The sequence below is a fragment of the Meleagris gallopavo genome, chromosome 7 (assembly GCF_000146605.3).
Source record: "Meleagris gallopavo isolate NT-WF06-2002-E0010 breed Aviagen turkey brand Nicholas breeding stock chromosome 7, Turkey_5.1, whole genome shotgun sequence".
Classification (NCBI taxonomy): domain Eukaryota; kingdom Metazoa; phylum Chordata; class Aves; order Galliformes; family Phasianidae; genus Meleagris; species Meleagris gallopavo.
This window is the reverse complement of record NC_015017.2, coordinates 6,814,898-6,832,618: the sequence shown is the minus strand read 5'-3', so window position 1 is coordinate 6,832,618 and position 17,721 is coordinate 6,814,898. Positions and strand designations below refer to the sequence as shown.

General features: G+C 36.9%; 1 protein-coding gene across 3 annotated transcripts in view; it reads left to right on the top strand.

Moving 5' to 3' along the window:
* COL5A2 (collagen type V alpha 2 chain) overlaps positions 1-17,721 on the top strand; it is a 160,234-nt gene that overhangs the window by 121,287 nt on the left and 21,226 nt on the right. For all 3 annotated transcript variants that reach the window (XM_010713349.3, XM_010713347.3, XM_010713348.3), the window contains 20 exons: positions 373-426; positions 1,808-1,861; positions 3,080-3,133; positions 3,882-3,935; positions 5,276-5,320; positions 6,467-6,520; positions 7,191-7,235; positions 9,380-9,433; positions 11,135-11,233; positions 11,701-11,745; positions 11,841-11,939; positions 12,221-12,274; positions 13,341-13,448; positions 14,117-14,170; positions 14,851-14,949; positions 15,459-15,512; positions 16,274-16,372; positions 16,482-16,535; positions 16,657-16,710; positions 17,560-17,613. In XM_010713349.3, coding sequence (XP_010711651.1) covers positions 373-426; positions 1,808-1,861; positions 3,080-3,133; positions 3,882-3,935; positions 5,276-5,320; positions 6,467-6,520; positions 7,191-7,235; positions 9,380-9,433; positions 11,135-11,233; positions 11,701-11,745; positions 11,841-11,939; positions 12,221-12,274; positions 13,341-13,448; positions 14,117-14,170; positions 14,851-14,949; positions 15,459-15,512; positions 16,274-16,372; positions 16,482-16,535; positions 16,657-16,710; positions 17,560-17,613 — 1,287 coding nt within the window. The remainder of the gene's footprint in view (positions 1-372; positions 427-1,807; positions 1,862-3,079; positions 3,134-3,881; positions 3,936-5,275; positions 5,321-6,466; positions 6,521-7,190; positions 7,236-9,379; positions 9,434-11,134; positions 11,234-11,700; positions 11,746-11,840; positions 11,940-12,220; positions 12,275-13,340; positions 13,449-14,116; positions 14,171-14,850; positions 14,950-15,458; positions 15,513-16,273; positions 16,373-16,481; positions 16,536-16,656; positions 16,711-17,559; positions 17,614-17,721) is intronic.

The following is a 17,721-nucleotide window of genomic DNA, read 5'->3' as shown; positions in this document are numbered from 1 at the left end:
GGATGGCTAAGCACTAGTAACACCATAGCCGGTAGGGTAGCCCATAAAGGAAGATGAAAATATTCATTTTTTGGAAGTAATATAGTGATTCAAAAGTATAACTGAGAGACAGACTGGGAACAATAACCGATTTTACATTTCCTTTCTCCAGAAGAATCCATCTTAGATTTTAGTACTATACATGTATACATTTAAACTTCATGCAGCTTTCTTAGGGACAGAATGATTGAAGCATCACAAAATTTTGCAGTCGTGCTTACACATTATAATCCTTTTTTTACACCTGTTTTTTGTGAAACAAGGCATTCAAATAGAGCAGATAGCTATTTTAGTGACTAGATAAACTCGTCAACAAATCTGTTTATTCCTCAGGGTCCAGTTGGTTCTCGTGGTCCAGAGGGGCCTCCAGGCAAACCTGGTGAAGATGTAAGTTGGTTATTGTTCGTATTTTATTTCAAATAAAACAAATGTTGGCTTCTTGTAAAGAATGACTAACGAGCAGATGTGTCTGCAGCTATATCTTTTCTTTTTCCTTTTTGTAATCGTACTTATCACTATCGCAGTATCATAACAATGATCGTCAGATATGTTTTTCTGTTCAAAACCTTCCTTTCTTCTCATTACATGTTACCATGATACCTAAAGTTTAAGCACTGTTCTTAATATTTCTTTCCTCAATCAGTTCTTTGTAAGATGTCTTCCTTGAAATCGGGGCAAATTGCAGCCCCTGCTCTCCTTGCAGTCATGTGATGAGCTAGAAGAACTGTAACAATAACATGCACCTGGATATGAACAATAAAATGTTACTATTAGAAAACTTAACTAAATAATTTATTATATCTGTAATTGATTTTATGATTATTTACACACACTTATATTTCATGTAAAATGCATGCACATAATAAATGTATACATACTGCGCAACAGTAAGCTGGGGATTTTCCATTAGACATACGTTCTTTGTTGGCAATGCAAGTTAAATTTATCTGAGTTGTGAACTGTAACTGTAAAGTGAATTGAAAGCTGGAGATTCCAGATGCTTCAGTATAGAAATTACCATGGTAATGGTTGCTTTCTCATTAAACCAAACCAGGATGGCATATGAATCTGTGAAAACAGTTTATTCTTGGTGCACTGAAACTAAATATCAGTACTACTTGAGGAACTTGCTCCATTTCCAGTGTCTGTGTGGGTTTCTTTAATTGCATGCGTGATGTGTTTTACTGTCTCTCTGTCCAGAAACTACTTTTCTCAAGCCTTTCATATTTCTGCAGTCTGATGTCCTGGATGTATGTGAACTACCTGATATGTATAAGGAATATTTGAGTATCTGGTAGATTTTCAGTCTTTAAAATATTACTTCGTGGAGAAAACCATCAATGACGGACTGATGTAGAATTTAATTGTGCTCATTTTACAACGGAATTCGAACAGAAGGAGAAGTAATAAGCTATAATGCAAATAGTTTCAGGTTTCTGTTCCTAAGGACAATTGTAATGATGTGACTGCCAGCACAACTGTGGCCAAAGGCTGCCTGGTTCTAAACTCCCAGGCACACTACCGCCTCGCAGTGCCAGCTGGCACATTAGACTATCTTCAGTTTCTGCAATTCTCTGTTAAAATGCCTTCTAAGTTACTGCATGTAATGCACGCTGTTAGTCGTGTGTGCAGTTGCTTTATGTTACTGTAAAACAGGCTTTGTAGTGCATATTTGTTTGAATGGAAGATAGAGATGAGAGAAGTGCATTTTCTTATTTGCTGTTTTTATGTATCTTTGCTTCTGTTTGTTTGTTCTTCTTTCTCCTAGGGTGAACCCGGTAGACCGGGACAGTCGGGTGAGCCTGGATTTCCAGGATCTCCAGTAAGAACATAATTTTGCATTTTAGCAAATTGTCATTCTTTAGCATTATTACGTCATCAGGATCTGTTTTTTTTAAGTGCGAAGCTTAGTCGTTTAGTTTGTGCAGTGTTTATATCACCTAACTCTAACAGTTCAGATCAGTGCCATAGCTAAGAAACAAACATGTGTTTCAACAGTCTTCTCAATTAATCATGAGAGTCATTTCATATATGAAGTACGCACAAAGCAGATGACAGTGCCTGGCAGTTGTGCAGTTCCCAGTATCTCACATTGTCATTTGCAATCATGCTTTCTATAGTATAAAGTGATGTCAGGTTAAGGTGGCAGTGTTCATCTCAAGTCTGAGAGACGGTGGAAGAAGTGATGGTAGCATGGACATTTTCAAAAATATTGTTATGGATTTTCAGTGTGTACACATAATTAAAATACTTCCGAGTAATAAGTACTTGTGCTGCAGAGAATGCTCACAGTGATTCACCCTAGAAATAAAAGAAAGCAGTTAGGTCTGAAAAACTGTTTTGCCATCACATATAACACAATGTTTTATTTGACCTGTATTAATCACATAAAATACCTGGAAGTGAACTGTGGTGTGGCTCAAAAGGAGATGGGTAAATCCAAGAAGCTGCCTGATACACATTATCTCTTACACTGCCTCCTTTTCTTTCAAGCATGCAGTTTTTGCCAGTTAACTTTGTTAGCTGTGAGAGAGAAAATCTCTTCAAGATAGAAATGATCTTTTAGTGAGGCAGCATTGTCTCCAAGCCTTCAAAATTTTATGGATCAAAGGTGATGTTTCAAAAGCTGCTTCATGCTAATGTAGCCTATGGAGTATTCTGTTCAGATGAGGCTGTTTTATTTTGACTTAATTAAATCATCATTTTTGTATGCTTCTAGAATAGTGCATGCTATTGAACACCATCTGTACTTAAAGCCTCTAGTAAAATCCTGGGAAGAGTCTCAGTATCAGTGAAAATGCACGTAATGTTGGGACTGTTTAGCTTCATAGGATGTTACCTTGTTTTGTCTGTGACCCCCTTAAATGCTGTACCATGTTGAGTCATGTCACTGCGGTGAAGGAGTTTTTCAGGAACATTATTAATAATGAAAACGACCCTCTTCCCTGTTTACAGTGTTGTTACTAGTTTTATCTGCAGAAATCTGTAGTGTTTTACTTGTGTATGTTTTTTTTTTCTTTTCCCTTTTTTTTCTCCTTAGGGGCCTCGAGGCTTTCCTGGTGCTCCAGGTCTTCCAGGTCTCAAGGGTCACAGGGTAAGAAACATGGTCTGCCCTGTCCTTACTGATGATGTTTGAAGACACTTTCAGCGGGAAGACTTTCAGCTGGTTTTGTAGTTGTGATGAATTTGACTACACTGTTAGTTCTGCCAACAATAGCCGAACCACTGCCATTAGAGAGAGAGAGAGAGGGCTTTGTAGAAAATCAGTGCTATTCCCCATTAAGCTGACCTCAGTTGTATTCTTCTCTAATTTCTTCTCTTTACTTTCATATGTTCTGGGAATCTGGATGGAGCTTGCATGAGCCCTGCCAAGCTTCAGGAGGCACAAAGCTGACAGTTCTCTCACTCCATTGGCAAGTCTTTGGTTAGGGTGGGGAACCTGAGGGGTATTTGCAAGATGGAGTTATTACAAACAAGCAAGTTTTCTGGCCAGAACTTTACTTAAGGGAGAAATAAATAGGTTTCCTGTTGCTCAGAGTCTACTCCTTGTTCTCGGATTTTTTTTCTTTAAAGGAAAGTTAATCCAAGGAGATGTACCTTGTACAAACAATTTCCATTTAAGAAATGTTTAAAAACTTTTTTCATAATTTTTTCCTTCTGTTTTTTCCCCCCTTTCTTGCTCTTGCCAACTGGAGTCCATTCTTAAGGTTCTGGCATTGAATTATTTTAACAATACTAGTAGAAATGCTGTGCGTATATATGTGTGTGTGTGTGTGTGTGTGTGTGTGTGTATATATATATACATATATATATATATCACCAGATTTTCTTAACTCTTACAGGGGTTGAAAGGTCTTGACGGTCCAAAAGGTGAAATTGGAGCAGCTGGAGCAAAGGTATTTTTGTGGCTCAAAGAGTTAAAACTTTAAACAAGTTTCATGTAAAGTCTAAGTAATGAAAGTCAGTAAGTGATACAATAAAGCTTTGTACCCACTTCTGTTGGTGCTGCTTGCATACAGTTAATGGTTTTTTCTGGGGATGCTATGTGGAACTGTTCATTTTTACTTTACGCTCAATCTTTATTAACTATTATGAAAGTACATAGCTGGGCTTGATACAAAAAAAAAAAACCCAAAACATGAGAGTTTGTGTTGGTTGCAGTTTCACTTGGGGTGTCGTGAGATGAATCTGTTGCCTGCCTGTGACACCTAGGTTATGTTGAAGATGTTGAATTCTGTTAGCAAAGAGCCTGTACACATTGTCACTTGGTCAGTTTATGATCCATGTTGGTTTTGTGTGAGCTGGTTGAGGGATCATTGTGTTACTGCTGTATGAATTCCCTTAGATAACCACAGATCAAATGACTGTCTTGGAACAGAGAGTAAAAACAATTTTCTAAAATTTGGTATACAACTATATATTTATAATACATTTAAGAAAATCAATGCATAATTCAAGTATAATTTTAGTCTCTTAATTTACCTTACTAGGTTTAAACAAGATTGGCTTAAAGGAAGCAGATGTTGAAGGGGAAAGAAAACATTCTATCAACACAACTTTTTTTCAGCTAACCACTTCGCTTTGGGATACTCTCTGGTTCTTGTAGCACCTCTACTATTTCAGCTCAAAGCAAGATAGTCAGCTGCTGTCAGTGCTTTCAAGATGGATTAAAAGTTATTTTACTTCAGCATAGAAACCTATTTCAGATTTTTACTCCTTGATTAGTGCTGATGCGAAAACATTTTTGGTTTCCTGAAGGTGATAATCACAGGTGGAACCTATGCCTTCGGATAACAAATGCAGTGAATGAAGAATGCCTTCCAAAAATGTTTATATACAAGTGAAATTAGAGCTAAAGGAAGTTCCTCAAAGATGAGGTGTCTTTGCTAAGGCTAACTTACTGTAGAGACAAGAACAGCAGAAACATTGGATTTGGTAGAAACAGCTCAGTAGTTGGTATGGGCTGTCAGCTAGGACTGGTAGGAGGAGAATGCAACTATTTCTTGCCTGTGAATCCTGCTGGCTATTGTTTTCTGTTGCTTATTCTCCTTGTCAACCAGTGAAAATCTCATGTCAGGGTGAAACGATGCCTCTGGTGCATGTGTGATGCACACAGGTGACTGTTCAAATCATCTTCTTATGTCGTACATGAGTGCAGAGGAAGGGGTTGAAATATGTAATTCTATTTTCCTTTAAGCTGTGTCCTCTAACTGTACCATCTCATTACTTTTTCTAGGGAGAATCTGGACCAACAGGTGCCATGGGTGCAACAGGTCCTCTAGTAAGTATTGCATATATTGGCACTGTTACATACTGCCAATAGTATATGTGGCAATTTTATGCTTTTGAAATCTATATTTGATGCCTTGAAGCTGAATTTTCTCCTTGCTAATGCTTTGTTTTCTACTGTACTACAAGTAGTGCTAATACCTTGTAAGATATTTTTCTTGGCAATACGTGGACCTACAAATAAAAGAAGCAACACAAATTTTCATGTACGTTTAGTAATTGTCTGTCTACTTGTAGAAACTTAGACATTTGGGGTAACTATAATTTTTTTCCATGTTATTGATTCATCTGAAGTAGATGGATCTGAGATGGAATAATTGAGATCACAAATGTACTAGCTAAGAAACCCACAGAGAGGATTTCAGATATTATGGTGAGGATGTGCCTTTGTGGCATAGAAATGGAGAAGCTTTTTCTCAGCATAGCTTTCATTCAGATCTGTTGGTGGAAAACTGTAAGCAGTATAGCATTTCAAAAACTCACTTTCAGCAGTGCTTGTATACATCAAGCACATGCACGATATCGGGTAATGAAATCTCTGCAAAGCACACGATCATGTGTCGTACATAAGGCAATATCCCTGAAGGGGAACCTTGTTTGTGAATGAGCCACAGTAAATTATATTACGTTATTAACCCTGGTGAGAACATACAAAACTTATTCTGATGCTTTTAGATCTAAAAATACCGTTGGAGCAGGAAAAGAGAAATTACAGTCCATTACATTTCTGCTGGGCAAGCCTGTGAAACTGCAAGGATTTGTCTAAGCTCCTATTTCTTTCCTGTCATAGAACAATATAAAGTACACCTATACAAGGAAAACAAAATCAAGCTTGTTTTCTGTAATGATAGTTCAAATCAGCTGTCCTTTTTGTGCTTGTAGTCTCAGTGAAGCTAATCATGTTCTCGATAAAAACAAAGACTGAACAAAAAATTCCTGAAGAGCAGTGTAATGCAAAGGATATTTGAAACTAAGGAAAAGTCAAGAATTTATGAGGAAGAAGTAAAAAGATTAAAAAAAAAAAACAGGAGGGAAAAAAAAAGTCTCTTCTCCTATGAGGAAAAAAGTTGAGTAAACCATGTTTTCTACTTGTTGTTGCTCTGTTCTTGAGCATTGCATTTCTTATTCTGTCTTCAAGGGACCTAGAGGAATGCCAGGAGAAAGAGGTCGAATTGGACCACAGGGTGCTCCTGTAAGTATGGTCTTCGTTTGTCTCCTTGTATTTCCTGTTTTGTTTCAGTTTAAATTTAAAGCTGTGAGCCCATAAGCTTTTGTGTGACTGCTAGTCACTGCAGTGATGAGTTCTGCTGTAGCTTAAAGTTACAGCCTGAGTAGAGTTTTGTGGAGAGAAAACTTTAACATACATTTCAAAAGTCTTTTCGAAAAGGAAAATGCCACTGGTATGCTAGCGTTGCAATTTATCATGCTAAAACTTTTCAGTAGGACAGATATCCTCATAATGCTTTTTTTTCTGTGATTAAATAATTTCTCATTTGTTTCTGTGAAAATTCTCTTGAAAGGCTATTTTCAACAAAAAATGCTGAATTAGAAAACAAAAACAGTGATTTGCCTTTATGAAGCAAATGTGAAATCATTTTTGAGTAGAAATTTCCTTTTCTTGTTTATGCTACTGCACCATACAGTGACGCTGTCAAAATTTTGGCCCTTCGTAAGTTGAAGAGAAATGTATTTCTGTAAAGGAAGCGTCATTTTTTCCCCAAGTGTTATACGTTGGTGTTTGGAGGGATCTATAATGCAGCATGTATTTGAACACTGTAGTCTGCGTGGTCATTATTACAAATGATAATGATTTAAAAAAAGAGTTCCTACAGACTTTCTCTCTTGTCCATTTTCATATGTAGGGTGGACGTGGTCAGCATGGCATGCCTGGGAAGCCAGGCCCAATGGTAAGTTGCTTTCTTAATCATGATTTTTTTCATCCCGTATTTCATCCCACTTAGCTTTTGGCATCATCAAGAGAAACACAAACAACTGCTGGCCGTTGTTGGAGCTATAATTGATTCCTTATTCTGACACTGGACCAGGAAGTTACTGATCCACATTTTATTTCTTTACTTAGAGGCTTCCATACTCTGGGAATAATATGAGCCTGAGAAACATTTATTTACATGTGTTGTCTTAATGACGAAGCAATTTTATAACAAAATTCATTAAAAATAATTAACTGTAATAGAAGCTAGAGAATGAATATTCTCTGAAAACTCCAAAACTCTGTTAGTGTATAGTGGAAGAAGGTTAACTTAATAGAAAAAACTTGAAAACAGTGAAAAGGTATTTCAGCACTGAAATCAAAATATGAAGGTTAAAAAAAGCTAGTTCCCAAACTATGAAATTGTACGTGAAGGCTGAAATTTTTGTTTGGCTTGAAACATGAATTCAGCTTCACTGGACATGACAATTGGTTGGCAGACTCTTTTGGCAAATTCTCATGCATAGTCACAAGGGACGTAGCGATTCTTAGTACATATCTTCCTAATTGGAGGAAGAGTTAATGAAAAGCATAGCTATTTGAGTACGGTACAGTGATCTACCCTAATTCTGGAATTCTTGTATTCCAAGGGAGATTTGGTGTATGTCTGTTTGTGATCCAGTTAACTGGGATGTAGGTTTTCAAAATTATACTTTGGAGATATTACATAATTCTATAGAAATCCAGTGCGAGGTCATGGCAGAAATGTCTGTAATTAATACTCACTGGGACAAATTGTTCTTGACAGCAAAACTTCATTACATAGAACATTTTTTTTTCCACAGAGTGTCAGTTTAAAAAAAAAAAAGGAAAATAAAGAGGAATCATCTCGGAACCCAGCACTGTAGTGAATTTGTGTAACCACTGTGTGTCACCACTCCGAGTTTATAATAAAGTAGAAATAGTCTTCTGTTGAATATATTGTTCAGCACAAGTGGTATTGTACAAGTGGAAACGATTTATAAATTTACTACAAGGCCCTTAATTAGAAGTCTTTCTGTTTAACAAGTTTAAATATACATGTATATTCAAGTACGTACACTTGAAGTTTGCTTTCCTGTGACTTTGGACATTCTGCCAGGCAAGTCCAGATGTTTGCATTCATGCCCAAACATGGGAGCCACCAAAGGGTGAGCCAAATGCTCTGTGGTACAATGCATCCGTATTTGACTCTATATCTAGAAATAGCGTAGCCACATAATCATCTTTCTGCTCGAGCTGCTAGACATTCGTAGGTATGGTATTGACTGTCTTGAGGTATAAAACTATATCCCTGCTTTGTGGAGCTGAGGATGCAACTCTTTAAAGAAATGCACTTCGTGGTGTGCCATGAAATCCAGCCTTTCCTTCTCTTCCTTTTGAAGAAACACTTCCTTATCTCAGGACAAATATCTAAGCAATAGGCTGCTCCTGCTGTATGTCTTCGTATAACTTCAAAAACCTGATACAAAGTCTGCATTGTAACTCCGGCAAGAATTTGGTTGTGAATTTGGAAATGTCGATGAGAGAGAAGTGTAGGAAGGGGGGACATGTAGTTGCACAGTCTTAAATTATTTTTTTACCTATATTTTTGCTTGTCATATTGTTCAACTCAAATATCTTGTCAAGCAACGAACTTAAGATTTGTTATGTTATGATGGAGAAGTAACTTTGTATTTTTTTTAAATAATTGAAACTGCTACTTGCAGTAGGAAAGATTTGATTCCTTCACACTTAGCTTTTCCTTTCTGTACCACAGTAATATGAATGTAGAAAGAGGAAGTAAGGCTTTATTAAAAATGAAAATTGAAAGATCATTATAGTTATCAACTGTGCAATTGGCACATCATTAGCTTAATCAAGAACTGTAAGTTTGCTTATACTTACTTAAAAACATTATAAAACACCATACCCTATCACTCAACACACGTATCACTCAAGAGAAGTTCTTTCTTTTCTTTTTAAAAATATTGTATGACTAAAAGTATATTTAATCCTAGAGTCATATTTACCTGATGTTTAGATATTAATCTGTGTGACCTGAGGAGTGGAATTATATCTTTGTATGAACATCTTTTATAGGGTCCCCTTGGCATAAGTGGTTCTCCAGGTTTTCCAGGCGCTCCTGGAATGAAGGTAAAAATAATTAAAATTCGCTTGTAATATGCTTAACAACGCAAGTTCATCTTGAAGTCATTTCACACCAATCTGTGTACAGGTCCCTGAGAGTGGCTGTAACATCAGTCTTTGTCAAGGCCTTGAGAAAGAAGTTAGAAACCAAATAAAGTAATAGAAATTACCACAATTAGGGTATTTTTTTCTTACTTTTACTTGTGCTTTCAATAAGGACTTAAAAGACACTTTTATCCTGAGCCAAAATCTTGTCCAGTTTGTTCAGAGAATAACGCGGTATAGTTCGGAAAGTGAGTTGTACAATTAGTCCAAGAGAGCATGGAAGCAGCATCTTCTGGTGTCCAGTTGTGGCCAATAATGCTTTTACAGGTCTAGGTCAACTCAAAAGAAAATACTTGAAACCCCAATAGAGATACACTGCAACTCTCTACAGTAAGACAAGTGATAATTTCATTCTTTTGTGATTCTGTGCGATTGGACTGGTGAGGAAAACTTGTATGAGCTGCAGTACTGTCTTTGAGATTTTCTTCTCTTGTTTTTGAAGAAGCCTCTCAATTATTTTTTTTTCCCTAGTCTTGAGAATGTCTCCACAGAAAATACAAAAGACAAATCATACAACCTCGTATTTCTTTCACTTGCTCCCTACCTGGCTGCTTCCTCTTGTTCTTTTTCAGTCCTTAAACATGACATGAAAAATGTATCACAAAGAATTTATTTTTCGATTTGCCAGGGAGCCAAGTTTAGCAGATGTTTTGTGTTGTTGCGAAGCTGAATACATGCATGAAACAATTTTTGGAAAGGAGTCTCAGTATGAGTATTAGGATAATGTATATAATTAAATGGTAGTGCTTTTTACTGCATGTGTATCCTGTATTAAATATCAAAACAAATATTTGGGGAACTTTTATGTGAAGAATCGATGAAAACATTTTGAAAAAGAGGTCCTATCTTTAAGCTTGATCACTAGATGAAGTAAATTGGAATAGGTGCTATGAACTTAAAAAAGCTAATCAGACCATGTGTTGAAGATGTAGACTTCATTTCTGAAAATGTAATAATAATGGCCAAAAGGCAAATTTCCTGTATAAAAATAGAATTCTAAGTAGATCCCAGGAGGAATGATTTTTTTGGAGTATTTGTTCCGCTCTTACAAGGCTTTATTGGGAGTAATAATCTATTTGTTCTGTTCTACTCTGACTAGCATGACATGTGACTACTGGAGCATTACATCTGTCTTTGTATCATCTATATCTCTCTATGAAGACACTTTATTTAATATACGCTGTAGTGCTGCAACACCAAGTCCATCTGTGCTGTGCAAAAAAAAACAAACCCAGCTAAGTGTTTTGTAACTCCTGAATCCTGATTTTTATCTGCTAACTGAGCAAATAAAACTGTTAAAATACAGGTATGGACTAGGATTAGACAGATAGCTCTCTAAAATCTTAAATGTGGCTTAGGCCACAGGATGGAGTGGTCCTCCTCTGTGGAAAGTTTTCCTACATACATTAAGGGGGAATTCTTTTTGTAGTCAGAGTACACAGAGAATTAGAATTAGTTAAGTGTGTGTATATTTTAAGGATAATAAGGTATATCAAGATGTGAATTGTTTTTCTCTTGTGAGCTCAGTATTACTCCTGCCTTAGTTTTAAGTTTTGCTTCTTAGCAGAAGATAATCTCCACTTTTCTCCTGTGAAATCTTAGGGAGAAGCAGGTCCAACCGGTCCTCGTGGTCCTGAAGGCCCTCAAGGACAAAGAGGTGAAACGGGTCCACAAGGCCCAGCTGGATCACAAGGTCTTCCTGTAAGTACATTACATTGAATTCCTCTCTGCTCAGTATGAGCACATAGCCTGTTTACTGGGGATTTTAAAATCCTACTTGGTAGACGGTAAATTTTGCCCAAGTACTTTTTCCCAGAAAAGGAAAGGTGTCATTCATCTGTTTTGTTTTTTTTGGTTAGTTTTTTGTTGTTTTTTCATAACTGTTTTCTGTTACTTAATTAAAACAACTTAGGAAACTGGAAGTTGTGCAGTATGATACAATCTCAATCCTACAGATACTTTGAAAACTTATTGTGATTTTCAGTCTTCAAGATCTTAAATTGTACCCTTCGTTACTCATATTTGCATGAGTAGATCTTAAGTTAATGTATTTATTCAATAACCTTTATTGTCTGCTCCGTTAAAGTTAACAAATAGCTATCTTCTGCTTTTGCTATCGATATCCTCCTCAATACAATTAATTTTAATGAATGGGATGTTATTTCTAGGGTACGGAAGGGACAGATGGTTCTCCAGGTGCCAAAGGCCCAACTGTAAGTAAACGTATCACCTGTTGAAGAAACTGTGTAAGTGGATTTATTTCCTTATTAGCAGTTGAATTTTTCCTTACTGCTATTTCTATTTGTAGGGATCTCCGGGCACTGGGGGCCCCCCTGGCTTATTAGGTCCACCTGGTTCCCCAGGACCACAAGGCAGTACAGGCCCACCGGGTATTCGAGGGCAGCCGGTAATGACGCATTTTCTGTGAAAACTATGATATCTATCAAATGTGTTAATCTTGAAACTAAAACGCTTGTTAGAAGTGAGGTACCTTTTAAATTAGCAGCATGGTAATGAGTATGCTGAGAATGAGATCTTGTCAATCTTCTGTGACTTAGAAATAACTTTCTTTTTTTTCTTAGAGGTCTAAGAAAGAAGGGTGTCTCCTTCTATTTCATAACATCCAAAATGAATGAATGACTTAGACAGTTGTAACTTCGTACGTATTAACTGTGTGTTTGTTTACAGGGAGATCCTGGTGTTCCAGGTTTCAAGGGAGAAGCAGGACCCAAAGGTGAACCGGTGAGTCTCCGTATGATTTGTAAGATGAAAAGGAGTCACAAAGGTTGTATGTGTATTTTGAATAGGCTTAAAAATTTTAAAGACTATTCTGATGTTATTTTTCATTGTTACTTCTGTTTGTCAAGTAATATTTATGGAAGACAAGCCACAGTGAACTTAGCTAGACAGTATACAGGCAAAATAGTTCCTTTGATGGTATAAATCACCTATCCTGTATAGGCCTTATCAGTGTGAAAGAACTCAGAAACCAATTAATGCATTTACTCAGGTTTCTATAGCACTCAGAGTGACTTCATTGCAATTTCTTCATATCAGGAGAAATGGATCCCATATGTTTCTAGGCATTAAAAATCGCTCAGATCTGTGTGTAATCATAAGAACAAAATCTGTTTTAAAACTACATTTAATACATCCTATAACGGTCTGTATATATAGATAGAAATACTTAAATAATAGAAATGTTAATGTAATTGTATGGCATGAAAGGCTGCTTATCCTACAGCTAATATTTGAGAAGTATTCTTTGGAAATGTTTTTGTGCTTTAACTTAGGAATTTCAGGGGAGAAAAAGGTGATTCTACAGAGTTGGGATCAGTTTGGCTTGTTAATCTTTACTTTTTCAATAATTTAAGTGATCGCATAACAACTACCAAAATCACGCGGATAAAATAACAGTTTGGTTACCATTGACTGGCTTCTCGTTTCTTTGGGAATTTTTTCAAGATTCTTGTTGAATTTTAGTTCTTCATTCTTTGTTCATTTTATGGCGGTGAGTAAAATTACGTAGCAGTGTATCTGAGCAAACAGGTGTTTTTAGTAACCACCGTAAGGGCCCAACTGTAGAGTTGGAGTTGATTCATATTGCCCCTCTTACTGAGATACTTATTTATAAAAGCTGAAAAAGAGAAAAGCTGATTCTGAAATGCTGTGTTTTCTAACTGATTCAAAACCTAAGTGTATTTTCTCTTGTCCTTGATTTAGAAAAATGTTCATGATATTTAAAATGTAGTCTGTTTCAATATGGTAAGCGTAACAAGAAATTCTTACAAAATGTAACTTCCAATAGGGCCCACAAGGTCCCCAGGGTCCCATCGGCCCCATAGGTGAAGAAGGGAAAAGAGGCCCGCGAGGTGATCCAGGGTCAGTGGGTCCACCAGGTCCTGTTGGAGAGAGGGTAAGCAATCCAGAAGAATGTCTTGTGACAGATGGACTGGCAAGTTGAAAACTTCTCATTGTGACCTAACCATGTATTATCTTACGCTTTGATTGCGGTTATGATGAGGCTTCATTTTCCTAACAGTATACAGTATTGGTATACCACTTGATTCTGTACCAGTTTAGTGATTCAAGGGTGCTGTCTTCTCTGATAGACCGTCATCTTTTTGAAAATAATACTCTGTAGCTCAGGATCTAAAAATATGCCGTGTTATTTTTTTATTTGATCTTCTGGTTATTATTTTATGGGGAAGGAGGTTGGGGATACTGTGCATTACTTCTGCCGTGGATATTTTAATTCATGAATTCAGTGCATATTCAGTAGAATAACATGGTAACAAAGGTAGCAAATGTTGGAGACACGATGATAATCTGCAGATTCTGTACTTATATTCTGTACAAATGGTCATCATTTATTGAATCATGCTGTTCAGCATGCTTGAGTAAAACACGGATATTTTCATGTCTCCAAGTGAAAAATAAATTCCCGAATTTATACTATTGAAGAAAATTGCAAGGAAATGAATTAAATTTCCAATCTAGAAAACAAATACCTTACTTACAATGTTATGCTGAAAAAATACATTAGGACAAGAATTTTGTATCTGTGATTTTTTTTTTTCCCAGGGTGCTCCTGGGAACCGTGGTTTCCCAGGTTCTGATGGCTTGCCTGGACCAAAGGTAAGTGAAATAAGTGTTTTCATAAATGCATGCATATAGAGAAAGTGTTTAATTAAAACATTCTTCTGGACAAATGGGCAGATCGTTAAAATCACCAGAAGTAGACTGAAAAGAAAATGAAAAATGCCGAAAAGTGGTTGGAAGTGCTTCAGATTAAAATGTATGGAGAGAAATCACTTTAAATTCTTGTGATGTTCAGCTTTCCTTTTATGCGCCTGAGTTAATGGTCCCTCAAGCTCGTAAGAGAAACTGACCTGTTTGTAGTACTGTGTTGTTATAGAGATAGTTCTGTAATATGGGGCTACTTGAAAATTGCCTTTTTTTGGTGTTCTTTGACTTCTAAATGGTCTGTTGAGCAGACCAGTTTATCTGTCTTTGGCTTTATAAAGTGCTACAACACTTGTAGGGTAGTGCCTCACTACACGCTTTTGTAGTGTTTCTCTTAATATTTGAATTTTTGTTAAAAAATACAGGAATTAAAATGTGCTCGCATAAGATTGCTTTATGGAAGAGACAGTTGTTAATATTAGTTTGGAAAGCAGCAGTAACAATAAAAGTTTCGATGTTTTGGAACTCTGTTCACAAAAAAATATATCCTAAATTGATGATAACTATTTTATTTAGCTTTCTCACTGTGACTCTTCTATGTGTTAACTAATAGCGTATTGGTATCTCCGTAGGGTGCCCAAGGAGAGCGTGGTCCAGCGGGTTCTTCTGGTCCTAAAGGAGGGCAAGGAGATCCTGGGCGTCCTGGTGAGCCTGGACTCCCAGGTGCAAGGGTAAGTAACTAATAACAATACATTGTAAACCATGACTTAAGTCATTTTCAAAAGGTGAGAGTATACGTCACAAAATTAAGTAGCTGCTGTTACAAGGATGGACCTATTTCAGTGGGACAACTTAAAAGCTAGAGCCCAGAATACCTGTCTTTTTTTTTTTTTGCTTCTGCTGATGTTGGAAGGCACAGGTTGCATTTGTCTTCAAAAGAAGGAGATAGCTTATTTATAGACTGGCTAATGCAACTGAAGAATGTGACCCTGTGGGAAGTTTGAGAGGCGTAAAAGCAGGGGAATAGGAAAGGCAAGATCAAAGACGGTGAGGGATGAAGATGGTAAAGGATGAAGACCTGGGACATAGAAAAGAGAATTGTTTGAAGAATATCTTGGTGTTTTTGTCGTGTTACAAACTGAGCGTATTTTCTCAGTTAATTTGCTTTTGCCTTGTATTTCTCTCATATTTTAATAGAATCATATGCTCAATTTAACAACAATGTTATTCCCATTTTTAGGGTTTGACTGGAAACCCAGGAGTTCAAGGCCCTGAAGGAAAACTTGGCCCCTTGGTAAGTAGCAGTTTGTCACTTAAGCTGGTGCCACAGTTGTTGGGAGATCTCGACTCATTGAAATTAGATATATTAACCCCATTTTTCTTGATTTCTGAAAGTTTGCCTTCTCGTTTAAGCGTTAATCTTGTGTTTCTAACTTGAGATCTAGTGCAATTAATATTCCTATAATTTTGTCGATTTAACAGCTGCTGCAGTATTTTCCAAGTGCCTCTTTTTTGAGAACAATAAAACACTTTTACGTGATGGCTCAATGCTAATAAACAGATTGTATTTGTTTAGCTCCAGCTGTCTGGCTGTAGCTCTGTTTTAGGTAGACTTTGGATAATGGTAGAGCAAAGTAAGGCTAGTATTATTCTGTGTGCTTAAACAGTATAAGATAACCATGTACTTCTTGTTATACTCAATGACTTAAAAGTGGAAACATTACAGCACCAAAAGCCCTTTTTAGTAAGGATTATTTGTATAATACTAGAAAGGTGTTAATTTTTGTTGCTGAACTTTTTCCTCTATGACACTTCAGAAACAGTGTGAGTTGAGTTACTGAGCTACAACACAATATGTGCGCTATATTTTAATTTCATTTAAGCTAATTGTTTTGCTGAGGTAATAGATGTGAATATCTAGTCACTTCAAGGTTGTTCTCAAATTGAGTTAGAGCTGTTTTGTGCTAGTAGTGCTGGTAGTCGTTTTCTAGATGTTAATAGGCTCATGTAAGTAATTTTTTTGAATCTGATGCGGAAAATGCTTTTTCTCTGTAGGGTGGCCCTGGAGAAGATGGACGTCCTGGTCCTGCAGGTTCAATAGGAATCAGAGGTCAGCCAGGCAGCATGGGCCTTTCTGGGCCAAAGGGTAGCAGTGTGAGTATGACACTTGGTACCCAAGATCTGCTTAAATTAAAACATTTGCGTACATGTTAATGGCTGAGAGCAATATGTAAAAATAATCATTTCTCTTCCTGTGAATTAGGGTGATCCTGGTAAACCCGGAGAAGCAGGAAATGCAGGTGTTCCAGGACAGAGAGTGAGTGAGACTGTTAACATTTTCAGCGATTACTGAAATTATGCGTTTGTGTTAAGTTTGCTGCCTGTACAAAGCTTTTTCAGTGTCTTCTTTTTTTTAATTTATTTATTTAATTTTTTAGGGAGCTCCTGGTAAAGATGGTGAAGTTGGTCCTTCTGGCCCTGTTGGCCCACCAGTAAGTCAACTTTTTCAACAAGGTTTACCTGCCTGTTCCTCCATTCCTTCATAGATTTTTTTTTTCTGCCCTCACTGTTCATCATTGTATGGGGCTGCTGAATCGTGGCCTGAACCTCTGATTGATGACCTGAGGAGAAAAATGAGTCAGCCATGGGAGATCAGGTGAAGGCCATTCACCTGTGCTGCAGGAAGGGGTGGAGCCTGGCTCCACCTCTGCTAGACCTATCTAAGAGCTGACCACCAATGGGGAAGGATCTCTTCCGGAGATCCACTCCACTGGAGTTACTCACGCGAGCCCGGGTTACGAGTGAGTGTACCTATCGTTTGTTTCCTGCTTTGGTGTAATAACAATAGCCAAGCTCTCTGTTATACCTTAACATCTGTATATTTGTTAATTGTACACTGCTATATCATAACATGGCTATAGTCATTAATTGTACAATCGTCTTTACGCCAGTTGTTGATTCCAAACAAGAATTACAATAACACTAAAAGAAATACCTAAAAATGGTTAATTATTTCTTAAAACACCTATGTATCGGTAGCAAAATTTCTTCTATGGCAATTACAAAACAAAAAAGTACAAAGGACAAATTTTTTTCATAGTTCATTTTCCTAGCTCTCTTGATTTTATTGGAACTGAGGGTCTTGCCATTAGCAAAGAATTGTGAGTGAGAGTCTTAAATGTACAACAAGTTATCTCCTTATTTTAGATAGGATATGTTTGGTTTGGTTTAAGTAAAAATGTACAGTAAACAAATACATTACTGAAAAAATGAATATTCATGGAGAAGGAAAATTCCTCTACTATTCCTCTGAAGTGCACTTAATACTTTACTTTGTGCAGGGTCTGGCAGGAGAAAGAGGAGAACAAGGCCCTCCGGGTCCTACAGGGTTTCAGGTATGTGCATTAATTTTTCTAAGAGGAAAACTAAACAGCCATCTCTTAAGCAAATTAGGTTAGGAATACAATCAAGTGATGTTGAACAAAAGCGTGAGAATTGATGGC